The 22,621-nt window shown below is 36.6% G+C and overlaps 1 protein-coding gene across 2 annotated transcripts in view; it reads left to right on the top strand.

Moving 5' to 3' along the window:
• The window catches only part of LOC150078932 (BAR/IMD domain-containing adapter protein 2-like), a 95,936-nt gene extending 73,593 nt beyond the window's left edge, over positions 1-22,343 (top strand). For both annotated transcript variants that reach the window (XM_090383763.1, XM_090383761.1), the window contains exons 3-15: positions 980-1,072; positions 2,043-2,104; positions 2,868-2,939; positions 3,461-3,589; positions 4,898-4,963; positions 6,944-7,030; positions 11,074-11,184; positions 11,281-11,509; positions 12,980-13,166; positions 13,731-13,802; positions 19,373-19,580; positions 20,540-20,829; positions 22,257-22,343. In XM_090383763.1, the coding sequence (XP_090239889.1) occupies positions 2,054-2,104; positions 2,868-2,939; positions 3,461-3,589; positions 4,898-4,963; positions 6,944-7,030; positions 11,074-11,184; positions 11,281-11,509; positions 12,980-13,166; positions 13,731-13,802; positions 19,373-19,580; positions 20,540-20,829; positions 22,257-22,329 (1,575 nt within the window). In that variant the 5' untranslated portion in view covers positions 980-1,072; positions 2,043-2,053 and the 3' untranslated portion in view covers positions 22,330-22,343. The remainder of the gene's footprint in view (positions 1-979; positions 1,073-2,042; positions 2,105-2,867; positions 2,940-3,460; positions 3,590-4,897; positions 4,964-6,943; positions 7,031-11,073; positions 11,185-11,280; positions 11,510-12,979; positions 13,167-13,730; positions 13,803-19,372; positions 19,581-20,539; positions 20,830-22,256) is intronic.
• Positions 22,344-22,621: the final 278 nt, after the last annotated feature.

Here is a 22,621-nt window from a genome sequence, read left to right as displayed (position 1 = left end):
TCATGGGAGCTCCACTTTCTTATTCTTAAAGAAATAACTTTTAGCTATCAATAGAGAGCGCAGGTTTTACTACCAGCGCTGCAGTAACTTTTATCTGCAGGTGGTTCTTGATGTTCGTTCTCCTACATTGGCTGCACATCGAACTTCGTGCTACTGTTATTACAAAGTATAAAGGGTTGTACATATCCCAGACATTGGGCGCTGCTATCGGGACAATCTCTTGGTAGCTTCGAAGAAAAAGAAAAACGTAAAATATATTTTGCTCCAAAGTTTTGTGTTCTCCTGGCGATAGTTGGTAGCAGATGGTGCGGCAAGGAACGATGTTGATAAATATTAGTATGACAAGATTTCGAAATATGCTCAGAATTCCAGATTAAAGTGCAGATTAGGAGCACTTATTTTCGACGGAGGAGAGATTGCTGAGAAAGATAATCCGGAGAAGGCAGTAGAAAAACGCTGATCTTAAAATTTATAAGAACACGCCGTTAATAAATTCTTAATATGGATGAAGATTGAGATGCTTCTGACTTTAAAGTAGGCTTAAGCGCTGATGTTGCGCGAATTCCTGCATTTTTTTCTCCCATTATTATGGTTATCTGGCGATAAAATTCATAAATTTAATGGTTGTTTTTACTATAATGGTAACGTGCTGGTACAGAACTCTATATATCGCAAGTTTGAGCAAATCGTACGCCATAAATAAGCGGTCTGCACTTACAACCAGAAAGTACGTTATGAGGTGACTACTCAAGGTTGAGCCTTGTTTGAAGAGCAGATTATGGCCATTATTAATTCAGTACATTAATAAAGTTGTATTCTTTCATCCAGTGAGAAACTTGTGAAATGATACAGTTTTAATTACAGCCCATAATTCAGCTGTCACTGCTAGTATGATAGTTAATTTTATGTTGTTTTTTATTACACGTAAATGTGAACCATGGAGGTACTCTTTAATGCGTTTTCAATGTCTTGTTTCTAGGTGCTGTGGCTGCCTCAAAATCATATTTAGAGGCCATAACAAAATTAGCCAGGCATGCTCATCAGGGTACATGGGGAGGATCAACAGATATTGGTAATGTAACTCAATTTTTGTTAAATTCTTTTTAGTCATATATATATATAGCTCGACCTAACGATGGTTCTGAACATTTCGTATTCTTGTAATGTCCAGACATTTCTGGGAGTATCCATAAATTAAAATAATGAAATCATTCGAATCTTCGCTATTTGAATTACAATTTTTATTATTTCTTATTCCAAATGTGTAATATTTTAATTGGTGGTAAGTTTTGTATTCCGTAAGAAGTTAAAAATGGTGCAACTCCTTGATCTTTGAGCCATAATCAAAAGTGGACGATGCGCCTTGCAGCTTTTTCACCCCACCGAGAAAACCTGCATTTCTGGCTGTGCTGGAATGTCGCATCCAGAGGCTGGCGCAAACAAGCTGAGTCATCACGTGCATGAAGAGCCTCCCCGAAGATATATTTGCACATTAAGTACCGGTCGAGCTTCATGCTTTCGCCTATGATGTCAGGTTGGGATTAATTATAAAGCCCGATGTAAGCCACTGCACGCTTTTCTCAGCCTTAATTTGCCCGCCCTTGTAAATCACCGTGGAATGCTAATCCACTTTTTTTTTTCTTTTTTTTTTTTTTTTTGCTGTTTTATTTTGGTTTGAAATAAAAATGAAAGCTGTATTTGCATTTAAGGATTTATTTAGAAAGACCATTCAAGATACTGCGATTATTATGAATTATAAGATAGACGATTTTAAAATCGAATTTCCATGTCCATTGTTATTGTAAGATATTTCAATGTCACACGTGCACAATAATATAATGTGCAGATTATATTATTGTGCACGTGTATTTTTATATTGTTGTTTTTGTTTATATTGTTACACATTATATTGGTATCGTATGGTTTATTACGTCATTTTTACATTAATGTAGCACATTCTTTGATTTTGTTTATTGAATGTTTAGAAAACATAAACAAAAAAATTAGTTTTTTTGAAAAATACTTTCTTTTTTTTTTATCAGGTACAGCCCTAATGCAGTTAGTAGAGGTGCATAAAGAAATCCAGGCACAACAAGCGAATATCGTGAGTACCCATATAAACATGGCGTCACTTAAATATTAATTGTATTAGTATAATCATATTTTACTAAGATAAGTCGATTTGTACCTTTTATTCTGCCATTCCTGTGTTAAAAATCTTTCGGAATGTGTTCTCGGCCATTTTAAATTCTGCACATTTCTGACCGAATGTACGTTGCCATGGGCAACCATTCCGGAAATGTTACACATTTTATGAGAGAATATATCTACCATGATTTATGATATAGAACGTAAGTAAACAGCTATACTTCCTTTGTTATAGGGCCTGCCTTCTTGGGGGCACCATTATTTTCAACGAGTGCTATAAGATCAAGTATGGAAGCGACTAGGAGGGGAGATTTAGAACGCCTTTACGTATAGACATCGTGCCGCCCAAGAGGCAGATGTAGTGAACCGAACGCTACACTGTGGCTTAGTTTCATTAAAGTTCTTGGTAGGAGAAACAAGTTTACGATAATAACTTTGTATGCAGTGCCCAGATTCAATGCATTTAAAATGGACGTTGGGAGTGAACTGAAGGCAGTGGGCATTTCTTGAATGTAACGAACTGTAACTGGGGAATCGACCGGACACAGAAATTATTGGAGGATAGATATTCACGCAGGAGCATTTGCTGACATAAAAGTAGAAGTAGCCGTTCTTCTAGAACATTTGTGTTTTTAATATTGAAATTTGTTGACGCTTGCATGTGTAGTTATATCTGTAATTATAATTCGGGTGGCATTTATAGCTGTTTTATTTTCTAGCTAAAGGCCTTCTACGTGGACCTTCTGTTGCCGCTTGAGTCCAATCTTGAAAAAGATACCAAAGTCGTGGCGGTGAGTATACCATTCTACTAATGATTTCAATATCATTAAAGATGGTACAATCTCCAGAGATTGCACCATTTTTAATAATAACCATGCCATCTGGAGATGGTATGGTAACCCATTGTTTGTAGATAAAGACACTCGTGCGCACGCTCTTAATCGCTAAAACTGGTAGTTGTAGTTTTTGTTATATTTTCGCTTCAGATTATGTAACCAGGTCACGTGTCTCCAGAATGAATGAACATTTGCCAATTAAATTATTCTCAAGGTGAGAGCTTGTCAGGGAACCTTTTTGTTTTCTTTTCTTTCGGATATTTTTCCATTGTCAATTCTTAAACGGCGTCTGAAATTTGTGACTGGCTCTTTTCCAGTTTCGCGATTATATAATTCGATTTACTTAACAATTCATTTACTGAATTCAGCACGCGATGCTGACAAAGCTTCAGACAATCCAGTCGTTAAGAGGAGGCGCGCGTGTCGTTTTTCCCGCCAAAAGAATAATGGTGTCGTTTGCTATTTTTGTCATGCAGAGCGAGCAGAAAAAGTTCCTACAGCAACACAAAAGCCACCACGATGCGTATCAGAAAGCCCTGGCAGCATTTAAGAAACAAAAGAAGAGGAACCGGAATAGCAGCTGTAATATCGACAAAGACATTAAGGTAAATGATGATATATTTATAAATGATTGCCTTTAGCATTAATAGTATGTTGCACGTTCAGCACAAGACCCCAACCAATGTGTTGTTGTTCGTCAGCCTGTACTTACATTCCCCCATTCTAGATAGAGAACGTATAGATCACCTTACAAGGCTCGTGATTTGAAGGTGTTTTATGAGGTGAAATCGATATAAAGAAACCTGTAAACATATTTCCGAGACACTTGAAGAATAGATTTAAGAAGTTCTTTTTATCGGCTTGTTCAACGAGCCATCCTCCCACTATAAGGATCCAGGTGTAGTCGTAGATGAGCCGATCGTGTCTATGATAGAATGCTTCCAACTAAAATACTTTTTTCTTTTGATAAAAAGAAAACAGCTGGTCCTAAGGTGATCTCAACGTAATATTAAATAAGATTTTTAACATTTTATTATTATGTATATTTTATTTAAGTCCTGGAAAATAAAATAAGCAACTATGATACCTAATAAAATGCTAGGGCGTAGTATATAATAGATTTAATTATATTCGTCTTAACGAGGATAACTTTAATGCCAGTTTAATCTATTAAAAGCTGAGGGTAGTCCAAAAGCAAACGAATTTAACATCAATAATCGTATCTGTAAACCAGCGGCTGTTCAGAAAAGACTAAGAATATTTTTGGTAAAAGTAACTTACTTTTCTGAAGTCAGTGCACTTACAAGCTCATATTCCAATGGCCGTTCATGCCACGTTGAAAGTAATTCTTGGACATTTCCTTTAAAATTCCAGAGCGACTTTGGTTTCGAAGCGATGCCCGCGATTCTTTCTCTTTATTGTTGGAAACAGGAAGTTGTATGTGGCAAAGTCAGGGTTGCATCGCGGATATGGAACTCGCGTGATTGTGTTAAGTCAGAAACTGAGAAAAGCCCTTTGGAGTATTGCCTTGAAGCATCTGTTCATCTCGTGGGCTATTTCCCTACTTTTTCAACACGCCAGTAGTCTGCTGGCCATCAATCGATCCTCCAGCATTGCAGCGGCTATTGCTTTTTTCATTTATCTTTTATAATAGATAATTTTTTTTTTTTTAAGTATTAAACCGCTTAATATTATACATCGAAAGTTCTTCAATATCTTCTGTTTGTGACGATCTGAGATAATTTCAATTAATTTAAATAGTTTTTCGTAGTTTTGTGATACCCCCTTTAGGATGCTCGTGGCACGCTACTGTTACACTAATTTAAGGAATTACTACTTTAAGCGTTTAATTACTTATAGTCCACTTTGTATAATAAAGCGCAATTGATGATTCACTAACAGGATCTTTTTAGCAATTACAGATTCTTGAGGAAGAGAAGCAAAAGCTAGATGCTTTCTGTGAGCAGAGCTTGAAACAGGTAGGTATTTTCATGCACGAAAATTAAGTACTTTGTTAATAATGTATTCTTCCTTAACTGAGTATAATTCTACTTTTATAAATATTACCGAAAAGGGATATTTTGAATGTAAATGAGCTGCATTAAATTTTCAGTCGATTGCTAAAAGCTTTAATAAAGAAAATAGCTTTTTTTTAAATTAAAGATTGGCCTGAGTTATTTAAAATTTGTAAGGGCTTTTATAGAAAGATTCTATTTATATGAAAATTACTACCCATTTGAGCGGGTCTTTAATTATAATAAGGACCATTATTGTTTATTCTGAAAGGGTCGTTATATAACGTATTTCTGATTACAGCGACGCCGTGCCATGCAGATTCATCCCCCCTCCAACTCTGACATCTCTCATCTCGACAGGAAACACATTTTTCTGAAAAGCCGCTATTTGTTCGATTGCCATTTGGGGATTGGGTTTAGCCCTCCATTTCAGCTCATTTATAATCCCACGACGACTATCGTTTAGAATACGTTCGCTTGGGAGGGATGGAGATTGTGTAGAGCCGGGAAGAAGAAATTTTTATCTCTATAAATACGCACTGTCGTCTGTGATACATAGGTTGTTTAAGAGCATCCGATTTGTATGTACATCAGGACGCCTGTTTATTGTTCCCAGGGCCGAATCAACTTAACGTGATGTTTGAAAACGCATCGCCTCGTAAGAAAACTCAGAGCATGCATGAATGCTTTGAAATATTGTTAAAAATGGAGGGAATGTTTTTTTTTTCTGGGTGGGGGGTTGTAATTACTTTCTCGAGCGTGGTGGTGGCTGCTTCAATCAGCGGTTTGTCATATTTGTAATTGGTGTTGAAAGAACCATACATATTGGATCGTTTACAACTTTAATTTTCGCGTTTTATTCACAAAAGGCGTTTTAATATAAGAAGCATCTCGATTTCAGAGACTTGTGAACGGTGTCACTGAAGTATGGCTCTCCAATTAAGTTCAATTCTTATGGTATGTGAGGTCTAATGTGTATAAGAGCAGTAGTTTTAGTTTTCTCTCCATAGATAGAATGAGCAACTGTTTGTACATGCATTTTCCGAATAAAAATAAGTTGAAAGTATAAGTGGCAGGTAGATATTCTCACAGGTTACCAGTAACTAAAGAGTTTGTTGTCACATTTGATCTTGAAATAATGAGAAACTCTGCGAAGCAGTATTCAGTCCAAATTGCTTTATTTTAAACGATAAGGAAACAAGAATTTAAAACTGATTTCGAGAAATATAGTTCATCACATGATTATCTTCAGATTTCTCGACGAAGTTTCTGTTAAATAAAAATTCCATCCACAGATTTGATGATGGAAAAATAGAAATTGTCTTCCAGGTAAGTCGATGATGATATGTTGCACTTCTGTTTCTTGTGCTTTCAGGGCTAGCGCAGTGACTGTGCTCACTGCCCTTCGATCCAAATATTAAATATGGAAAAGACTGAGGTTCGGGTTCCCTGTGGACGGGAGGAATTTTTATATCCTTGTAGCCAAAAAAGGAAACTTCTGCAATTTTTCTCGCCTTCAGTAATAACTGAATATCTAGAGAAGATATTTCTATATTTGGGATAAATTTAGCCTCTAACTTTTCTTGACATAACTATTTCATGAATGATCTCCTCTGTAGTCTGACAAGTAAGATTTTTAATTTCGTTATAGAAGATTTAGTTGTTTGAGGTGAATCGTGGATGGTGGCGGCCCTTGTAGGCCACCACCATCCGCGATTCACCTCAAACTCTTCGAATTAAGTCCTATTAGAAGGATTAATCAGAAAATAATTAAAATAATTCAATAATTTTTAATATCAAAAATGAAATCCGACTTTCCTTCATATATTAAATGTTTTACATACTATTCTAATGCCAATACAACAAGAAAATAGAAAATTGCATTTATTTTCGATTAGTATGAGCAGCCACTATCCCCGAATGAGTTAGTTATTTTATTTTCAGGCCATAACTCAAGAACGAAGGAGATTTGGATTTGTTTTAGAGCGTCAGTGTTCCTTAGCCAAACATTACTTTGTCTATCATACCAAGGTGAGACACTAAAAGAATGGTAATCAGGTGATTCATTAAAAATGGCACGCGGTTTTCTGTAGAAATATTTATTTTCCACCTGAAGTGAATAAATTCGAATTTAACTCTTCATTTTATTTGTTTGTATGTTTATAATATTAGCAGAATGATCGAATTAAGTTAAATCCAGTCAATTTATTAATAATATATTGATATTAAATATAATTTTAATCTTATTTTAATTTCATATGTAATTGTTTATTAATTATTAATAAATAACGATTTGGATTTTATATGATATTTTAGTATTTCTATTTTGATAATAAATATATAATTTTAATATCAAAATACGTTTCGTAAGAATATTATTTTATGAAAGCATCGATTCTTAATACATTTAACATTTCATCATTTAAAAAACCAAACTATAAATTTAAGCGCGTATTATAAATAAAGATAGTCAAAGAAAGTCCATTTTAAAACAAACAATTAATTCGGTTATTGTAATTTTTATAATTTTAATTATGCATACCTTATATGACAATTTTTCTTTTGGGTTTCTCGACAACGTGGTTCGATCTAACATTCGGCGAACTGAAGAATCAGTGGGTTTTAATTTGAATTGCATAGAAATTTTTCTTGCTCTTTCTTGTCTGTCTGAACTAGACCACTCGGAATGAGATCCAAGATTTGCATGCAGAATCAATCAGAGATGGTTTATTTTTCCTCCCACAAAAGCTATCATCTTCAGAAGAACATTTTTAGTTTTTACATGGGCCCCAACAGCTGCTCTTATTATATTCACCTGTATGCAGAAGAGCTCCGAATTAAGCATGCAGCATCCCAGTGATTAAAGAATGAAGACGCACTGATTATAGATGCATATAGTTGAAATAATGTTGTGGCTCATGAATGCCTACAAGATGAACTTCTACGACTGCTTCTGCTAACCCTTATATATGATGGATGACGTGCATAATCAACTTACTTCGTTAAAGAACTTCGCAAAGTACAAGAAACTAAAACGGATTTCTTTTTTGAAGACTCCTGCTTATTGAAGTATACAGAAGGATATCTGAACAGCCTCAGTATGTGCGCTCTAGGGTTCTGCACATATTTCAACGCACCACTGCGTTGGAAATACAGATGAATCTGTCTGGGGGGGATTATTTTACTTTATCTTATTATTATTTATCTCACACAGATTTCTACCCTTATTTATATTTATTTAGATTTTTCTTAGGTGCCCTCACACCTACAAGGCCCCACCTTTTGCCACCTGATTGCTATACTCTGTATATATCACAGAAGATTCTCAAGATCTTGAGGGGTAATTCCTGTTGTTTCCCCTTGATCAGTTTCCAGGATTCTCTCGTTAAATTGTGTGAGAGCAAACTCTTAACTAGGCAAGCAGGGCGTGTGGTACTTAGAATAACAGGACTCAAAGTGAAAACAAAACGTGAAATTTATTACAGACACATATACAACACAATATACAATTGAATTAAAAATCATACAGTCCTAATATACAAAGTCGGCTCAGAGATACCTTGCACATATTATTCAAATTACAGTTTCTATTTACTAGTTAATCTGAGTTGACCATTATATGAAAACACCCGATTCATTCATCTTGCCCTAACTAACTCCTAACACTTGTACATTCACTATACTTATTTCATTTACTCCTGGATACAATTATGTTTCATATATTAACGATTCAAATATGCTACATTTATCATTCAGCTCTGTGTTCTCACCACACTGTTACAATATACTTGTTAACCAATCTTCAGTATCCTAAAGTCCCTACTTGTTCTTAGTCATTCAGATAAACCAACAAATCTTCATCTGTTAAAACACTATATTCAGAGTTGCTCATATAACTCGATTATCTATCATTAAAACATTAAGAATCCCTCTTTATAAGCTTTACTACAATTCTAACACATATCTATTTATATCAATTTCAACTCTTACTTATTCCTTCGTTTCCCCTTCATTATATACTAACCCCTTTTAACATACTTTTTAACATATATTTCTCACCTACTTCTATCTCTTTCTTTTCTTTTTCAGGGAGGTTTCAGGCTTCCATCTTAGGCTCTCCAGGCTATCTTCTAAAGCTTTCCTTCATCTGCTTTCTCTTGAATCTGCTTCAGATAATTTTCCGGAACTCTTGGCTGCATGGGTCTGTCGTACTTTCTCCTGCCTTGAATACACAACTCCTCCTTTACTACGGATCATTATGATGTATCTTTCTCCAAGAGGTCGTTATCTTTCCTGGTTCACTTAACCGTCTTTCATAACCCTTTGCTTATCATCCTTAGCCTTCCCGTTACTTTTCTACTCTTAACTATTTTAATTTTCTCACTCTGTCTCTGCCATCACCCCTTTAGCCACACTCCCTCTTACACTTGCCACTTCTCTCTTTTTTCACACTGTCTCTCTCTTCACCCTGACGACCCCAACTTTTTCTCCACCGTTTCAACCTTCTTCCCCATTCTCCCTACCGATCCCAGGAATTCACCTAATCGTCTGACTTTTTTTTAGTTAAAAAACGTACCATAACTATTTTTCCCAGTGTGGAAACCAAGCGTTGTTCCGTAATTTTCTCGTCTAGTTTTCAGGGTAGCACAATCCTTTCATGTCTGCCGTCCATCGTCTCACAGGATAGCCATTTTCGTCTTTTCCCATTTGCGAAAATTCCTCTCCATATCAAAGATTAAATTATTCCCAAATTACAAATTTTCCCATAACCTCTAAATCTTTATATTTGTAAGACTGACATCTTACAAATCAAAACTCCGAATACACGTTAAACGTGATACTGGAGAATAAAAAACAACAAAAAATCAAATCATCCCGGATACTTGCAGATATGTCTGCATTTTTTCATGGAAATTAAAATATATTAAATTAAATATTTTAATTTAAGAAATCCGAAAAATTTGGGATCTGTATATCTCAGGCCATGCTCCATCTAATGAATCCATCGTCGAAACTTTGTATTTCAATACCATCATGGATAGAAATCAGCTAAGTGGCTGACAGCAGGGGTCAAAGACCCTAGCTATACCCACATCGAGATCACGATTCTAAACAGGAAGATTAGCCACCCTAAAAAAAGAAATGGACACAATACGGACAGACCTAATGAATTGGATACGACCGATGTTTATATCTTCAAATCTAAAACAATTTATAGAGATAAACAATATAAGTTTTTTGTTGGTGCAGCCAGACATTTCATTTTCGAGGCTCTTCAATCATATTTCTGTGATCTTTAATACAGCCGCAGTGAGTATCGTAGTTGCTTAGGACATTATTTTGGGATGCAACTTTGAAGAATCACCTTGTGTATTCTGAGCTTGTTTGTTCTTACGTAATGTCTGCGCTGTTCGCGTTTCATTGGCAGTGCAGACTGATGATGACAAAAGACAGTTAAGTTGAAGGCGAGTGTGTATGCGCGAGAATGCATTAGAGATCTAGAAATAAGAATTGCATCGGAGAAGAGTAGTAAACGTTCCAGTCAAGGGATCTGTTATAAAATAGAAAGGAATAATGATTGATTTCCGGAAAAAAAGAAAACAGCTGCCCCGTTTAAACTATAAAGAAAACAGAAAATATGGTTGTGGTAAAGCGATGAGTCTCCATGTTTCCCCTAAGGAGCCATTTGCATCAGTCGGCGAAAGTTACCGACTCAGCAATCACGTGACTACGAACGGAGACCTTGTTGGGATTAATAAACACTGTATCTCCTTACTTGACACGACGGTCCATGCACGGACTTGATGTATGACTCCATCACTTGGTTATGAATGGCATAATGTTCTGGAACGCACTCACTGCGTGCATGCATGAGCTGTCTTCATTTTATGCCGGCTTCATTACCGTAAAGCAGATAACATCGTAAACTTAATTAACAGCTCTCGGTTGCTAACTAGGAGTGATGGAGAATCACGCGAACTTCCTCGTACTAATAAAACACTTTGACATACTTGTATACAACGCTATATGGCATTCGTCTAGTGACCTCGGCCTTGTCTATTTCATTCCTGTAGGGTCAGGCCGTGCTCCAACACAACCTGGAGCAGTGGAGGGAGGTGGTGAAGACCAGAGAGTTCCTACCAGGGTCCATTGAAAAGATCTTCGATTCAAACGGTGACGTCAAAGTGAGTTCAGTTTCCAGCCGGTTTTATAATTTTTGAAATGGTGGTTTGTTTGTTTTTAGAATTTATTATTTTATTGACTGCGCTGTGTTTATGCAGGTCGCCAACGAATATGCCAGCTCTAATATCCTCGTGTGCCTGAATCCCGGTGAAGGATCAAGTTGCAACACATCTCCGACGATAGGGATGAGGAAAACGCAGAGTATTGATGCCAGCTACCTGGATTTAAGGGACTACCAGGATGCACCTTATCCTAGGCCACTCTCTCGTGCGAAATCGGACTTTAATTTGACCTCTTCAAGCGCTAGTTCGGTGTCTAGTGAATATGGTATGTATGCACGATTGAATACAGATTCGCATCATCTCTTGAATATACTCAAATTGCTCAACTCTAATCTTAATAAACTAAAAAAAAAAAAAAATTCTAACTGCAAGCAATCCCGAATCGTAGGAGTTTCACAGTTCACTATTGAACAGATGTGTTATGGCGTTTGTCCACTGTTTTTCAAGAACGTTATAAAGCTGTTAAAATTTTATTATTAACGAATTATGGAGGTGGTTATGGTCTGGGGTTACTTTCATGGTTTGGACTCAGCTCTTTGGTTGTGCAATGTCAATAGTACTATCTATTTGGACGTTCTGGAGAATGCACTGCCAACAATATTACGAAAATGTTTCTTGAGGTTTCTGTGATGTTGTTTCCATACTACTAATCCTTAATATTATCGAACATCTTTGAGGGGAAAGTTGGATAATAGTAAGACGAATTCTGTGCATTCCCACCACGTAGATGGTGTTGGCTTTTCAAGAGAAGTGGCGCAATATTTCTGCAGCCTTTTACTTTTACTTTTAAAACCACGCATTACTAAGATTGTAAATAAAAGACCACTTTTAAAATGCCCAAAGGTGTCCAGTGACTCGGTAATATAGCATATTTCGCTTGCTGTGGAAAGTCTTCAGTACTCATTATGTGCATGCAGTTCCTAGCAAGGCAGAGGTTAAGATTGTACACCATTTCTATCCAAGCTTTGAGCACAATCTTAAACGATATTATTTTTGGTAGTTGTGTGACATTTCAGACTCATAAAGATCGAAATCCCCCATCAACTTGGTGATGTCATCCTACAAAAAGTTTAATGAGGTTAGGCTGGTGATTGAGGAGCATACAATGGACACCTTCATTTCTTGATCTCTCTCGGAGAAAGCAGCATCGAGGAAGTCCCGAATTTCCTTACTGAAGTGAATGGAGCCTCTGTGTTGTTGAATAAATAACCAGGGGAAATTTGTGGCGCTGCGTAATTTAAGTTACTCGTTCGCAGTGATTGTGTCCTACAGTGGAAAAAAGATCCGATGGCATCGTCAACGAACAAAGAGCGCTGGATTCAAACATTTTGTTAAGAGACAAAATGTTTCAATCATGTTTCCCAAATGTGGATGTTACCTCTTTGGAAAAAAATAATTTTGTCTAAGAAGGAGGCGGTCTGACCTCTTTAATAAGGAAGTAGCATCTACAAGCAGAACTGTTAACTCCTGGTGACAATTGTGGTAGTGGTGTGTGATGATTTCGTGGTTTTGTGAATACATGCATCCCTGATCCACGAATTTGCTGGAATTACTTGTCGTTTTCAGACTTCCGGTAATTTCTATTAAAATTACCGCTCTGCTCAAGAAGGGGTGTGGTTCCGTTGGTGCCATAACATACCATTAGCAAAAACCTGCATGCTTATCTTTTTTGAAATATTAATTTTTTGTCATTTTATATTCATCTGTTAAACTACATATTATTAATGTTTTGCAGCCATATCTTTGAGACCGAAGAGCATGGCCATTTCTGGAGATAAGTCCGATAGTTACCATGTGAGGGCGCTGTACTCCTATCTGTCCAGTGGGGAACATCAGCTTAGTTTTCACGAGGGTGACATCATAGGACTAATTGGAGAAAGAAATAAAGGATGGCATTATGGAGAAAACTTAAGGAATCACAGGTGATCCCAGTTATTCGTAATAATTGAGAGAACAATCGAAATCAATTATTCTCTCAAATAATTGATAATCGAATTAAAAATATAACCAATTGGTGATTGATATTGAGATCTCTTCGCATATTTTTTTTAGGTGCTTTATCATTTATGCGTAAAGGGCCTAATGTCTGCCCGTAAGTCCGCATGTAATAATTCAACTTCTAATGGATAGATTTTTATAAAATATTTATATTTGGCTTTTATCAGAAAGATTTGTTGAGTAATCACATATAATTAAAATCGGAACGATATAATTACGACAATTATTATTTAATTTCACTGCCAATATAATGTACATGCTGAAGCACCAATATTATTTGTTGCTGTGCGCTGATTGGAGGAATGAATTGGCAATATAGTGGATGCGCAGATACGAAATGTTCTCGGTTCGTTTTATTTTTATCAATCATGAATTGTTATTATTTGCTAATGCGCCTGAAATATATTTCTGCCTTAACTAACGTGTTCAAATTTAAATGTAGATCAGTCAATAAGCAGAATTTCTCTTTCTTCCCCCTCTCTTTCTAGAGTAGGATGGTTCCCTATTGCTTATACCGAACCCATGTTAGACGAGAAAAGTGATAAAGAGGAGCCAATGAGGCAAGTACCATTTTCAGTTTATTTTCAGCTCTCATTAAAAAAAAAAGATTTATCATTTGTTAGGATTAATGTAATTATTTTCAATGTTTTACTTATTGAACGAAAATTAAACATTAAAGACTTTAGAATCTATTATTATTAATCATCATAAATAATATTATTATTTATGAAGGCAATTTTGAACTAAGGTTTCCCGATAATAAATATTTCTAATATTTTAGTTATGGGTTGCAATTAGGTGGTGGTTAACTTCTAGGAATGAACTTTGAGAATTCGAAAGTGTCATAGCAAAATATCTTTCTTGTGACATCGACGCGTCACTTTCTCTTGACTGAAAAGTTTGTACACAGCGACGAAGAAAAATAGTTATTTCCACTACGTTTCGGAGGTATTTCTAATCTTCATCAGGCTATTAAAACTGAAACATAAAAAACACACACGATAAATAAATACAGAAATAATAATAATTCTAAGCATAAGAACTGGGTGATTTTGATGTCGAACCATATAGTCTGAAAGGGTACTTGAAATCCGAAACTGGCACTGAGAGGATCTGAAATCAAAACTGTTACTTTTATGTTTGATGCTATGAAATCTTTAATCATGATATGTACAAGTTTTAATATGTTAATGTAATAATTTAATAACATAATCATGAAATTATATTTTTATTTTTTTAATTTTATGCAACATTACATATTATTATTAAAATCTGTTTTATTACCTTATTGGCTCAACCCCCAAACAACATCCAGGCTACAGGGGTGTACACGATCAACAGATTAGAACTTAATCACTCCAAATCCGCCCACATGTCAGTCAAAGCAGCGAACGAGGAATGATATCTAAGTAATCTTGAATGGGAAACGTACAAAGGGACTCGTACCACTCTGATCTGGGTCTTAACTGATGTGAAAATTTCACCTTCCAGGATCACTTCATCACACTAAAAATAAAACTTACGCGCCTTGTGGGCTATCAGCCACGAACTAACTGGCTGCCAGAACCGGACCTTGATAAGCCAGCAGCATATGGTGAGATGGCTCACATCCATACCACTGTATGCTTCCGAGATTTGGTCCGCAGCACCGATTTACTACCAGAACAAATTCCTAGCCATGGAATACTGCATGCTACGATGGATGAACAGCAGAGGAGTGGGAAATCCATTCACCATTTCTGGATCCATCTTACCAACAAACTGAATTATGACGTCCTGGAGGTATATTGTTCTTACCAAGAATATGTCCGCCCAGCGAAACTGCTGCCTGGACTAATTGATTTCCCCCTGTTGACGAGATTATTTTGGGAGGACGAACCAAAAAGGCTGAGCAATCAAAATGGCTTCTTCCTCTCAGAATGATACTCGCAAACCTTTCATGTCTAAAGAATGCATTGCCAGGCAATGCCCTACAGTTCTTTATAGCCTTAAAATGCTCCGATAGCTTTGTCAATGATGAGTCTTACAGACGCCAGATGGTTGAAGAAACCTACCATCAGGCCTATAAGGCCTGATGAGCACCGTCCGCTGCTCCCACAGTTCAAATTGAGACTCTCCTCCATGAAGTTGAAAAATTATATATAGATTACTTTATTATAAACTACACTGTGTAATGGTATCAGCTTTGCTCATGGCACTATTCATATGCTAATTGGTTATATATTATTGCATTATTGATGTTCTATATATATTTTTGTAATTTGATCCGTTTGTAATTTTAAAAATTGTGTTTGTGCACATTTTTTGTAATGTGTGACTATTGTTATTTGATCTGTTGATAGTGGACACCCCTCTGGCCTGCAGGCTGCTCAAGGGGTAAACCAATAAGGAACTAAAATGGATAATAATAATAATATGTAATGTTATATAAAATACAGAAAGAAATATAATTCCATCATTATTTTATTAAATTGACATTAATTTTTGATTAATTTACACTTGTGTTCAAAAACTAAAGAATAAACACATAAACCTAAATAAATCAAACGTTTTATTAGATTATAGAAAACCTTAGTGAGCCATGCGTGTTCATGTGTCTAATAATGCACAAAGACGTGATAAATTTCGATCCCAAATCAGTTAATAATCGGCCAAAAATAGTCATTAAAAGAAAGCCCAGACTAATTGCCTCTGTACTGTGGCTACACAAATTGTATTGTTTTTCTTAAATGACAGGTATTTGGTTCTACATTTCATCATCATCATCAGCCATTTTCGATCCACTGCAGGACGAAGGCCTCTTCAACTTTCCAGTTCCTTCCATTTTGTGCAATGGTAATCCATTTACTACCCACGAATAGGTGAATTTAATCTGTTTATTGTTGTCTTCTAAGTTTTCTACAGTATTTTTTTTTTGTACTTAAATATGGACTAGGGATAAACAATGTATTTTTTTTCTCTTAATCTTTTTCTGTATAGGTACAAAATTTATTGAAGGTCTATTACAATAATAATAATATTTTTTTTATTCGCCCTTTTATTTTTATAAATAAAAATAAACGACCGACCACAAGAGCAAGGAAAAATACAGCCCAGAGCAGCTGAACTGGAAAGAGACGAGGTCATGATATCCAGAATAGACCCGAGAGGAAGAAGGCCCTAACAGAATTCGAGGAAATGGACCCCGCAAAGATCCACATAATACTGAAGCAGAGATTCAATACAATCCTGTGAAGAGTTAGACTAATTAAATCGGCTAATTATATCACGTTACCTCGACAACAGCTGTATATTGTGCTGCCATAGCAGCCAATGATAGGAACAGAAACGAGAGACCAGCAGCAGAAGAACCGAAATAACACGAAATCGCCAGTTTAGAAAAGAAGACTTCAGCAGAAGAAATAAGAGTCAAGATAGGCAAGTTGATCCAATACCAATGAGGCAATAGGAGTAAGGAATTGATTAGAAAAGTGAAGAGCGTCCTCAAGAGAGATAACGTCCACAGCAAACACGAAACCAAAAATCAGGGAACAGGAGAATATTTGGACACACTCAAGCAGAACCTCCTCCCACTTAGCAAGAGACTAAGACGATGCATAGAGAGCTCTCAGAGGAAAATAAACAACTGAATCTTCGATGAATACTAAAGAGCCTTCCCTCCTCTACAGGAGTATCGGACAAGACGGGAAAGCCGGAAACGAACCACCGAGCAGAAGACGATCGAGCAGTTCTGGGGCAATATATGGAGCTGTGAAGTAAGTCATAACAGCCGATCCTCCTGGATAAAACTAGAACGGAAAAGAACCAGGGACGTACAAGATATGAGAGAATGGGAGATTTTGGAGGAATAAGTACAACATTCGATCAGGAATTCTTACAACTGGAGAACCTCAGGAAAAGATAACGTCCACAACTACTGGTTAAGAAGCTCGCTTCCTTCCACAAACACCTAGCAGAGCAAGTCACCCAAAGACAATCCCGGAGTTACTTACTCATGGAATCGCATATCTGAAGACTAAAGATCAAGAAACCCGGCAAAATACAGGCCGATCACATGTCTCCCAATGATGTACGAGATCCTGACCAGATGCATAACCAGTAAGATATCAGCCCACTTGGAAAGCCAGACCGTCATGGCCGAATAGCAGAAAGGATGCAAGCTGATGAGCAAAGGATGCAAGTAGCAATTAACATTTGATCCTACAGTTATAGAGCAAGCACCGCAACCTGTACGCGGCCTACATCGATTACCGCGAAAGGCCTTCTACTCCGTGCCCCATAGGTGGCTAATTGACACGCTGAAGATCTACAAAGTCAATTCGACAGTGACAAACTTCTTAAAGCAAACGTCGTGAAATGGAGTACCATCATCAAGGTAGAATATTACAACCGGATTGACCCCATCAGGAGAGGAATCTTTCAGGGAGTTGTCCTGAGCCCATTGTGGTTCTGTCTTGCACTGAACGCGCTATTCACTCAACAGTAAGTATGGATATAACCTCAAGAGATGAAGGGAAAAAAAAACCTGTATACTCTCTCTCCCGCCTGATGTACACGAATGGTATCAGGCTCTATGCGGCAACCGAGAAACAACTCCAGCAACCACTCCGGATCACCGAGAATTCGGCAGTAATATGAGGATGGAATTTGTCCTAGAGAAATGCAAGACCCACGGATTGCATCAGGGAAATTTATTATGCTGAAACTACCAGCTACAGACTGGCAAATAGATTGAAGCCATGATAGGGTGAGAGACCTACAAATACCTGGAGATGATGCAGGCTCAGCAGTTAGAGTACAGGGAGATAAAGGTCTGCCTGACCAAAAAAATATTATTAGAGACTCCGAAGCCTGCTGAAAACAAAGCTGAACGGAGGGAACACAGTTAAACCCACAAACACCTATGCAGTCCCAGTACTAATATACTCCTACAGGATCATAAATTGGATCAACACCGATCTGGAGGATATCACGAGAAAGAGAAGGAAAATGATGACCAAGAGCCACTAACACCACCCAAAGTCAGCCGTTGAGAGACTGACAAAAGCTCAGAAAGAAGGAGGAAGGGATCTGACAGACCCCATCGAGCAACAGAAGACAGCGATAGCTAGCCTGAAGGATTTACTTTTAGAAAACACAGCAGCACTCTAGCAGGCCATAAGGAAGATAGACAAGCAGCATACCCCACTAAACGTAAGCGAAGAGTTCCTTTCCGCCCAGACAGAAAAAACGAAACTAGAACAATGGGCAAAGAAGGCCGTACTGAAGACCCAATCCCAGAAGTTGTACTATGACTGCGTCATAATAACGGATAAGACAACCCTGCACAACAGACTGGATATAACCATTGTCGACAATAAGGAAAAGGCTACCTACCTGATTGACATAGGGGTGCCCAACAATAGCAAACTCCAGAAAATACACGGTCCTAAGACTGGAGATCAAAGAGATGTATGGCATATACAACAAGTTAAGACCATTCCGGTCATCAAGTCAACCACCTGTATGGCGCCAAAGACCCTATATAACAGCCTAACAGCAATAGGTCTCCCAGAGAACACCTACAAACATTAAGAACTGTTAAGGTGCTAAGAACACCTTAAGAATTGTTACTAGTTATTGAATCTGTGAGGATCACCTGCACCTAGACTTTTCTGCCTGCTGCTTTTATGTTTCTTCTGCTTTTGCTTGCTGTTTATTATTACAAACTTTGTATTTTATTTCAAGCTTCTCTAAGTTGGACTCTGTAAATATCACAGGTCGAGCACGTATGTACTGTTATACACTATAATGTGCTTCTTAGCACTTCACTCTGTAAATTTCACACCCTCCTAGCACATTGCCATCCCAGGATGACCTACGGTTTCTTGTGATTGATAAACTGACAATAATAATAATACAAGGAACTCCAGAAAGTCGCAATCCTGAACGCCTGTAGGATAGTCAATACTCTTCACGTAGTGGAAACTCTCCATCAGGGAGAAATAATAATAAATAGTAAATGGCTTATGAGTGCTTAATATCACTTATTGGTATAAATTTTATTCTGTGGGAAAACCATTGCATTCTTGGAACATAAGTTATCCAAGACAGAAGTCCTTTTCATATTAAATGAGGTATTTCTTTTCAGCCCCAGCTTACAAAAGTGGTGTGATAGTTCCGACCTAAGTACAGTAGCTTCCTTTACCGAGTCTCCAGCCCCAAGGATACACCGACGTCAAGTTTATGGTCACAAATATAGCATTGCTGAGGACGATGATTGTATAGAATTACCCGTCCAGAGACCCTGGTCAACCTTTTTCGATAGTCCGATTATGGCCGCTAAGGAAGGTTTTAAGGTAAGGCGTTTTTTTGAAGAACGTTTTATTCGAATCGTCTGGATTAATGTTATTTTACCAATGGAATTAAATCGACATTAATGAAATTTATAGATCAGTGACGTGTTGAGTTAATTTGATGCAATAGTGGCTGAATTCATAGCACCAGGATTACAATTATTTGTTTGAGTCAGTTTAATTCTATCCGTGGGATTAATCGATAAATTTAATTGAGCTACTGAAGTAATTCTTTTAGGTTCATTTGAATAGTGGTTGAGAAACCCTGTTTAATGGGTTTCAAAATTATCAAATCATACTTTGTTCATTTATTTTGAAAACTGCTGTACTTTAAAGCTCTTTGTAGGGCACTGAAATAACTTCTGCTCCAAAATCTTTACAAAAATGTTTCTGCCAGAGGTTCGGATTTTAAATGGCTACCCATCTATTAAATAGTAGTGTGGCCCAATCCCTTTTACGTATTTATGATAGTGGATTCTCCATCTAAAAGGGTATCGTTCGGTAAAGGCTACATTATCATATGCTACATTATACATGAGATTTGTTGTTCCATGAGAACATTTTAAATATCAAAAACGTAAAGAGAGAAATAAATAAATAAATAGCATACCGCCGGAACTCAGTATTTCTACTCTGCATTGGAATAACAGTTAAAAAAAATATTCTGATTTGAAAGTCGAAAATTATGGAAAGTATAAAACTCCGATAGTCTGCCATACTGTATTCAATATGCATGGTATGAGAAGTGGAAGATTTGAACGTTTAATGCAGCAGTTATATTAGTAGAAAATTGGTTGGTGGCCAGTAGATAAACTCCTTTCTGTAAGAACATTTAGGGATGTAATAGAATATAATCTGCAGGCAAGGGTTTTTTAAGCATTGTGATTATATGTTAAGGTATTTTTCAGAGGGATAAATACACTAATTCGTGTTTTGCCTTTATGTTTTCTTCATCCTCTTAGATTCGTCAAAGTTCTCCGTCAAGCAGGGGAGGCTGTCAAAAGCCTTTTGACACTCCGTCTCATACTTGTGTTCCGTCATCCAAGGTTCACTGCCAGTTGAAAGAGATGCAGGACACGCCTCACATATTTCGGTCCCCCAGGAGATCGCTTACAGCCCCTTTCCCGATCTCTGTGCCTCCGCCCAATTTGCCAACTTCCACAAGCCTGCACAGTAGCAATGATAGCGGTTTCTGTAATGACAGCATGCATCATGCCAACCCCGCTGCGGGTGATGATGGAGATGAAGTTAGGTAGGTGATTGCCCTTTTTTATACAGTGGGGTGGTACAGAGGAAATCAGCACGTTTTTGTTTAGTAATCCTAATGAAACTGTAAAATAAAGGAGTAATTTACGTTGATAAGAGTAGCCTAATTTTGTTAACGAAGAGAAGGAAGGTGAGGGCTGTATATTTTGAATCAATTATAAGCAATTAAACCTAATTTCGTTTACTCCAGAATTTTCATTATTTGAAACAGTAAAAATTAGCTTTGAATTGTTATAAGAAAAAAAAAATAATCTACACGAAGTAGAGGAACTAACAGATGAAGTGGCTTGATGTAAAGCTCTTTTATTGTTTTGTTTTCGCTTTCTGTTCTCTTTTCTTAATCAAATTTATATTCTCAGGAGATGTCAAGTGACCAGATTACCTTTCATCTGTTCTATTATGAACCTACCTTGGAAAATCATTTTTCTTTCAGGCATTTAATCTGATCTATTTAGGAGTAATACTAGTTCAGGATTTTATCTACTCTTGGCTGCATTTTAGTATATCGTAGGTTCTTTAGCTGAACATACATTCATTGCAATTGGTTATAAGCTCCACATCCATCGGTTAGACTTAATCTTACGGTTCAGTGCTTAAAATGGAACAAGCATTTCAGCAGGAATGATATAGAAATGCCTACTGTTGCAGTTTTATACCAAACGGTAACAAACACTACTGAAAATTGAATTAGAAAATGGAGAAAGGACTGTTGTGTATTCTTGTAGAAGCTTCCTAATGAAAAATGTTTTCAATGATTTAAACACAGAATAGTCAAGGGATTGGAGAATGAAGGTTGAATGTAGTAGCAAGTTAAGAAATACAGTTTGAGTTTCTTTGCCATATTCTATAGCTGGAAGATATCCATCCGTAATCAGTAGGGTTTTTTCCTACTGATTTGTGTTTGGAGAAATGCTTTAACCATAAAAGAAAGATATTTTCATCGATGCGGCCTGTTTCTGTCATAACTTTAGTTGAGTTAAACCATCGTTTGAATCAACTTGATCCAAATATCCAGACTTTACTCTAAATACGAATTTTGGTAAGTCTAATTTCATCATGGCTGAGATAACAAAATGCAGTGATATCAGATGGAAAAGAAGCTATTCCAGTCCAAGATTAGAATTGTTAATAAGTCGTATTGTTGTTAAAATTTAGCTCATAATATGAAATTCATTTAATCATGACTTAATGAATTTAATTAATTTTATAAATAGTATCTGTAATTTTTTCATTGTTCTCGAATAATGACGATTTGTTAAATCTTTCAATTAGACCATTTTATTTGGACAAAAATAAAACACAATTTTCATGCAAAACCAATAGAAAAATATGTTTTGTAGAAATTAATTTTTGTCTAATTGCTGTGTACATGCAATGTTTGTGATTGTTTGTTTTTATTTATTTATTTTTCAGAGAGAATATCTTTGCCAGCGTGAAACTGAAAAAGGTAGTGACAAACGACCGTTCTGCTCCAATGATTTCATAGCAGTCCAAATATGTCCAAAAGAAAAACAGAAATCTTATTTGTACAAATGTATAAGATTTGCTATGTATTTTGTGTATATGTTTAGATGTCGGTGATCCGAAATCCCATTTGTAAGTCTTTCAGAATAAATTGCGAAAATTTCGTAAATTATGTGAGCTCCTTCGAGAGTTTTGAAAGTGGGAATTTTTAATTTTCAACATAAAATGCTCGAGTTAAATAATATTTAATACGTCATCAGAGGAATAACGCGGAAGATTAGGAATAGTTACATGGTAATGACCTTTCACCCAGC

The sequence above is a fragment of the Mastigoproctus giganteus genome, chromosome 10 (assembly GCF_048544385.1).
Source record: "Mastigoproctus giganteus isolate SK-2022 chromosome 10, ASM4854438v1, whole genome shotgun sequence".
Classification (NCBI taxonomy): domain Eukaryota; kingdom Metazoa; phylum Arthropoda; class Arachnida; order Uropygi; family Thelyphonidae; genus Mastigoproctus; species Mastigoproctus giganteus.
This window is presented reverse-complemented; position numbering and strand designations above follow the sequence as displayed.